Consider the following 7,412-nt stretch of genomic DNA (forward strand, 5'->3'; position numbering starts at 1 on the left):
GGGTCCCCAAATCCGAGGTTTGGGGGGGTGACAGAGTCCAGGGGGTCCTCAAATCTGTGAGGGGGGGGTCACAGGGTCCAGGGGGTCCCCAAATCCGGGTGGGGGTCCCCAAATCTGGGTAGGGGTCCCCAAATCCGTGAGGGGGGGGGGGTCACAGAGTCCAGGGGGTCCCCAAATCCTCGTGGGGGTCCCCAAATCCCGAGGTTGGGGGGGTCACCGAGTCCAGGGGGTCCCCAAATCCGAGGTTTGGGGGGGTCACAGAGTCCAATGAGGGTCCCCAAATCTGGGTGGGGGTCCCAGAATCTGAGGTTTGGGGGGGTGACAGAGTGCAGAAGTTCCCCAAATCCTTGAGGGGAAGGGGGTCACAGAGTCCAGGGGGTGTCCCCAAATCCGGGTGGGGGTCCCCAAATCTGGGTAGGGGTCCCCAAATCCAGATGGGGGTCCCCAAATCTGGGTAGGGGTCCCCAAATCCTCGTGGGGGTCCCCAAATCCGTGGTCTGGGGGGGTCACAGAGTCCAGGGGGTCCCCAAATCCTTGAGGGGAAGGGGGTCACAGAGTCCAGGGGGGGTCCCCAAATCCAGGTGGGGGTCCCCAAATCCAGATGAGGGTCCCCAAATCTGGGGTGGGGGGTCCCCAAATCTGGGTAGGGGTCCCCAAATCCTCGTGGGGGTCCCCAAATCCCGAGGTTTGGGGGGGTCACCGAGTCCAGGAGGTCCCCAAATCCGTGAGGGGGGGGGTCACAGAGTCCAAGGGGTCCCCAAATCTGGGTGTGGGGGTCCCCAAATCTGCCTGGGGGTCCCTGAATCCGAGGTTTGGGGGGGTCACAGAGTCCAGGGGGTCCCCAAATCCAGATGAGGGTCCCCAAATCCTCGTGGGGGTCCCCAAATCCGAGGTTTGGGGGGTCACAGAGTCCAGGGGGTCCCCAAAACCGGGTGGGGGTCCCCAAATCTGAGGTTTTTGGGGGTCACTTCCTGCGGGCGGGGCCGCTGTGGCGCCGCTCGGGGTCCCTGCGGGGCAGCCCCTCGAGGTCCCTGCGGGGCAGCCCCTCGTCCGTGGACGACGTGGGGAGGGGGCCCTGGGACCACCGGGCCAGCTCTGCGTGCTCCTCAACGCTGCTCGACAGCGCCTGCAGCCAGCCCTGCATCTCATCCTGTCAGGGACCCCAAAATATGCAAAATACACCCCAAAATATCCAAAAATATCCAAAATACACCCCAAAATATCCATAACACCCCCCAAAATACCCCTCAGACACCCCCACTGCTCGACAGCGCCTGCAGCCAGCCCTGCATCTCATCCTGGAGAAAACACCCCAAAATATCCCAAAATATCCATAATACACCCCAAAATATCCAAAATACACCCCAAAATATCCATAATACACCCCAAAATATCCATAACACACCCCAAAATATCCCAAAATATCCATAATACACCCCAAAATACCCCTCAAACACCCCCACTGCTCGACAGGGCCTGCAGCCAGCCCTGCATCTCATCCTGCCAGGGACCCCAAAACATCCAAAATAGCCATAACATCCAAAATATCCATAACACACCCCAAAATATCCATAACACCCCCCAAAATACCCCTCAGACACCCCCACTGCTCCACAGCGCCTGCAGCCAGCCCTGCATCTCATCCTGGAGAAAACCCCAAAATATCCATAATACACCCCAAAATATCCATAATACACCCCAAAATATCCATAACACACCCCAAAATACCCCTCAGACACCCCCACTGCTCGACAGGGCCTGCAGCCAGCCCTGCATCTCATCCTGTCAGGGACCCCAAAACAGAACCATCTTCAGACCCCAAAAATCATCATCAGACCAAAAAAAAATCCTCAGACCCCAAAACCACCATAAAACCACCCAAAACCATCATCAACCCCCAAAGCCATCATCAACCCACCCCAAACCATCATCAATCCAAACAACCTTCTTCAGACCCCAAAACCATCATCAGACCCCAAAACCATCATCAACTCACCCCAAACCATCATCAACCCCCCCAAAAATCATCATCAGACCCCAAAACCACCATCAATCCATCCCAAATCACCAACCCACCCAAAACCATCATCAACCCACCCCCAACCATTGTCAACCCAACCAGAACCTTCTTAAGACCCCAAAAACCATCATCAGATCACAAAACCACCATCAACCCATCCCAAAAAACATCAACCCATCCCAAAAAACATCATCAACCCATCCCAAAACCACCATCAACTTCCCAAAACCATCATCAGATCCCCAAACCATCATCAACCCAACCAGAACCGTCATCAACCCACCCCAAACCATCATTAGACCCCAAAACCATCATTAGAGCCCCAAACCATCACAAAGCCACCCCAAAACCATCATCAACCCACCCAAAACCATCATCAACACCCCAAAACCATCATCAACCCAAACAGAAGCTTCTTCAGACCCCCAAACCATCATCAGATCCCAAAACCATCATCAACCCACCCCAAAACCATCCTCAGATCTCAAAACCACCAACAACCCAAAACCGTCATCAACCCCCCAAAATCATCATCAGACCTCAAAATCATCCTCAGACCCCAAAACCATCCTCAGACCCCAAAATCATCATCAACTCACCCCAAACCATCATCAGACCCCAAACCATCATCAACCCCCCCAAAACCACCATCATCAGACCCCAAAACCACCATCAATCCATCCCAAATCACCAACCCATCCCAAACCATCATCAGCCCACCCCAAACCATCGTCAACCCAACCAGAACCTTCTTCAGACCCCAAAAACCATCATCAACCCATCCCAAAAACCACCATCAACCCATCCCAAAAAACATCAACCCATCCCAAAAAACATCATCAACCCATCCCAAAACCACCATCAACTTCCCAAAAACCATCATCAGATCCCAAAACCACCATCAACCCACCCCAAACCATCATTGGACCCCAAAACCATCATCAGATCCCAAAACCACCATCAACCACCCCAAAACCACCCTCAACCCATCCCAAACCATCATCAGACCCCAAAACCATCATCAACCCCAAAAACCATCATCAACCCCCCCCAAACCCCCTGAACCCCCAAAAGCCCCCTGGACCCACCTCGTCCTTGGCCTGCAGGAGGAATTCGCTGCCGTCGCTCGTCCTAAAACAGAGGACCCTCCAGATTTGAGGCTGGGGGTGCTCTGGGGGTCTGGAGATGGTTTTGGGGTCTGGGATGTTTTGGGGTCTGGGAGTGCTTTGGGGTCTGGGGTGGCTTGGGGGTCTGGGGATGGTTTTGGGGTCTGGGGTGCTCCGGGGGTCTGGGGTGCTCTGGGAGTCTGGGAGTGGTTTTGGGGTCTGGGAGTGGTTTGGGATGGGTTGATGATGGTTTGGATGGGTTGATGATGGTTTTGGGGTCTGACGATGGTTTTGGGTAGGTTGATGATGATTTGGGGTGGGTTGTTGATGGTTTTGGGATCTGGGGATGGTTTTGGGGTCTGGGGGTGCTTTGGGGGTGGTTTTGGGGGCTGGGGGTGGTTTTGGGGTCTGAGATGGTTTTGGTGGTCTGAGGATGGTTTGGGTGGGTCTGATGATGGTTTTGGGATCTGGGAGATGCTTTGGGGTGGGTTGATGATGGTTTTGGGTCTGGGGATGCTTTTGGGGGGTCTGGGGGTGGTTTTGGGGTCTGGAAATGGCTTGGGATGGGTTGATGATGGTTTGGGATGGGTTGATGATGTTTTAGGGGTCTGGTGATGGTTTTGGGTGGGTTGATGATGGTTTTGGGGTCTGGGGGTGGTTTTGGGGGGTCTGGGGATGGTTTTGGGGTCTGAAGATGGTTCTGGTTGGGTTGATGATGGTTTTGGGGGTTGATGATGGTTTTGGGGTCTGGGGATGCGTTTGGGGGGTCTGGGGGTGGTTTTGGGGGTTTAATGATGGTTTGAGGGTCTGAGGATGGTTTTTGGGGTCTGAAGAAGGTTCTGGTTGGGTTGATGATGGTTTTGGGTGGGTTGATGATGGTTTTGGGGTTTTTTTTGATGTTTTTGAGGGTTCTGATGACAGATTTTGGGGCTGATGATGGTTTTGAGGGTTCTGATGACGATTTTGGGTAGGTTTTTGATGGTTTTGAGGGTTCTGATGACAGACTCTGGGGCAGCTGATGGGTTTTGGGTTCTGCTGAGGGTTTTGGGGCCACCTACTTGAGCTTGAAGACGTTCTTCTTCTTCTTGCTGGCCACGTGGCCAGTTTTGGGGGGCTGATGATGGTTTGGGGTGGGATGATGATGGTTTTGGGTTGTGTTTTGATGATTTTGAGGGTTCTGATGATGATTTTGATGGTTCTGATGACGATTTTGGGTAGGTTCTTGACGGTTTTGAGGGTTCTGATGACAGACTCTGGGGCAGCTGATGGGTTTTGGGTTCTGCTGAGGGTTTTGGGGCCACCTACTTGAGCTTGAAGACGTTCTTCTTCTTCTTGTAGTCGCTGGCCACGTGGCTGGTGGCCCCGTGGAGGCTCAGCAGGGGCTCCCCGCCGTGGGTGGCCCCGGCCGCGTGGCCTTTGGCGTCCTTGTAGAAGCCCAGGTCGCCCTTGGCCAGGACGCAGTAGAGGTTCACCCACGACCTGGGGGGTGGGGGGGAAAAATGGGGGGTTTTTTGGGGGGTTTTGGGGGGTTTTGGGGACATGGAGGCTGGGGGGAGGGGCGGTGACCCGGCCTCGAAGGGTTGGGCACAGCCCCAGGTCTTGGGGGACCCCCAGTCCTTGGTGGACCCCTAATTATTGATGGACACCTAGTTATTGGTGGACCCCCAATTATTGATGGACACCCAATTATTGATGGACCCCAATCATTGATGGACCTTCAATTATTGATGGACCCCTAATTATTGATGGACCCCCAATCATTGATGGACATCTAATTATTGATGGACCCCTTATTATTGATGGACCCCCAATTATTGATGGACCCCTAATTATTGATGGACACCTAATTATTGATGGACACCTAATTATTGATGGACCCCCAATTATTGATGGACCCCTAATTATTGATGGACACCTAATTATTGATGGACCCCCAATTGTTGATGGACCCTCAAACCTTGATGGACCCTCAAAAGGTTAGACCCCCAACCCTTGGTGGACCCCCAATCATTGATGGACCCTCAAGCTTTGGGGAACTCAATCATTGATAGACCCCCAGTCACTGGTGGACCCCCAATCATTGATGGACCCCCAATCATTGATGGACCCCCAATCATTGATGGATCCCCAATTATTGATGGATCCCCAATCATTGATGGACCCCCAATCATTGATGGACCCTCAAACCCTGATGGACCCCCAACCCTTGATGGACCCCCAATCACTGATGGACCCCCAACCCTTGATGGACCCCCAACCCTTGATGGACCCCCAACCCTTGATGGACCCCCAATTATTGATGGACCCCCAACCTTGGGGAACCCAAATCTTGATGGACCCCCAACCCTTGATGGACCCCCAAACCTTGAGAAACCCAAATCATTGATGGACCCCCAATCATTGATGGACCCTCAGCCCTTGGGGAACCCAATTAACACCCTCCCCCACCCCCAAACCCCTCCTACTCCCCCCAACCCCCTCTGAACCCCACAAACCCCTCCCCCACCCCCAAACCCTCCCCCAACCACCCCCCAAACCTCACAAACCCCCGTCCCCACCCCCAACCCCCTTTCCCCTTCCCCACCCCTCAACCCCTCGTTTCCCTCCTCTCCAACCCCCAAGCCCCCTGAACCCCCAAACCCCTCCCCTCTGCCCCCAAACCCCCAACCTCCCCCAACCCCCAAAACCCCTCCAAACCCCTCCCACCCCTACAAACCCCTCCCCACCCCCAACCCCTTTTCCCCCCAACTACCCCCAATCTCCCCTTTTCCCCCTTCCCCACTCCAAATCCCCCAAAACCCCTAAACCCCCCCAAAAACCCCAACCCCTCCAAACCCCTCTAAACCCCTCCCCACCCTCCAAACCCCAATCCCAAATCCCCGACCTGTTGGATGCCTTTTGGGCCCGTCCAGCCTCGTGCTTCCTCAGCAGGAACCCCTCGTGGGTCACCGTGTGCGTGGGGGCGGCGGGGAGGGGCAGTGCTGCCGACCCTCCCCTCCCCTGGGCGAGGGCCGAGCAGGACCTTCGGGGTTCGCTGCCCCCGAGTCTTTGGGGCGGGGTCGCCGCCGGGGTTTGGGGCGGTCCCAGGCCCGGGGTCGATCCAGGCGGGGGTCCGGTCCAGGAGAGCTTCGGGACCTGCGGGGAGGCGGCCGGGGAGTCCTGGGCTGGGGGAGGGGAGACCACGTTTGGGGGTTAGGGAGGTCGGGAGGGTGTAGAGGGGTGGGAGGGCGTGGGGGCGTGGGGTGGAGAATCCCGGTCCCAGAATCCCAGTCCCAGTCCTGTGGCTGGGGGACACATGGGGGGTTAGTGGGGGTCGGGGGCTCGGGAGGGGTCGTAGAGGGGTGGGAGGGGCGTGGGGGCGTGGAAATCCAGTCCCAGAATTCCCAGTCCCGATCCCGGGGTTGTGCGGGGTGGGGGTCCCGATCCTGGGGCTGGGGGGACACGGGGAGGTTCTGGGGTCGAGGGGGCGTAGAGGGGGTGGGAGGGGGCGTGGGGGGAACCACGGGGGTCGTGGGGTCGGGATGGGGCAGGAAGTCCGGTCCTGGGGCTGGGGGGGTGGGGAGTCCCGATCCGAGGCTGGGGGGACACATGGGGGGATTATGGGGGTCGGGGGTCTGGAAGGGTCGTAGAGGGGTGGGAGGGGTCAGGAGGGGTCGTGGGGTTTGGGGCGGTCCGGGCCTGGGTCGATCCGGACGGGGGTCGGTCGGGAGAGCTTCGGGACCCGCGGGGAGGCGGCCGGGGAGTCCGGGGCTGGGGGAGGGGAGACACGTTTGGGGGTTAGGGGGTCGTGGGGAGTGTAGAGGGGGTGGGAGGGGCGTGGGGGGCGTGGGGGGCGGAGAAATCCGGTCCCAGAATCCCCAGTCCCGATCCCGGGGCTATGGGGGGAGCACATGGGGGGCTATGGGGGTCGTGGGGGGTCGTAGAGGGGTGGGGAGGGCGTGGGGGGTGTGGGGGTGGAGAAATCCTGGTCCCAGAATCCCCAGTCCCGATCCCAGGGCTGGGGGGCATGGGGGGTTCTGGGGTCGAGGGGGTCGTAGAGGGGTGGGAAGGGGCGTGGACACCAGGGGGGCGTGGGGAGGCACCACGGGGGTCGTGGAGAGTGGGAGGGGGCGTGGGGGTGGAGGAATCCCGGTCCCAGAATCCCCAGTCCCGATCCCGCGGGTTGTGCAGGGTGGGGGTCCCGATCCCGGGGCTGGGGGGACATGGGGGTTCGGGGGTCGAGGGGGGTCGGGGGGTCGTAGAGAGGGTGGGAGGGCGTGGACATCAGGGGGGCTGGGGGGACACCA

The 7,412-nt window shown here is 57.8% G+C and overlaps 1 protein-coding gene across 1 annotated transcript; it reads right to left on the reverse strand.

Moving 5' to 3' along the window:
* Window positions 1-231: 231 nt before the first annotated feature.
* On the reverse strand, window positions 232-6,876 carry LOC126635938 (spectrin beta chain, non-erythrocytic 4-like; the record flags this gene model as incomplete). The annotated part of the gene is made up of 5 exons (XM_050307612.1): window positions 232-1,150; window positions 3,109-3,151; window positions 4,432-4,605; window positions 6,011-6,290; window positions 6,805-6,876. Coding segments are annotated over 5 exons (755 nt in total), but the record flags the coding sequence as incomplete, so codon positions are not given.
* Between the last annotated feature and the right edge of the window lie 536 nt (window positions 6,877-7,412).

This window comes from Myiozetetes cayanensis, unplaced genomic scaffold, assembly GCF_022539395.1.
Source record: "Myiozetetes cayanensis isolate MyiCay16 unplaced genomic scaffold, myiCay2020 scf1202, whole genome shotgun sequence".
In the NCBI taxonomy this organism is placed as follows: Eukaryota; Metazoa; Chordata; class Aves; order Passeriformes; family Tyrannidae; genus Myiozetetes; species Myiozetetes cayanensis.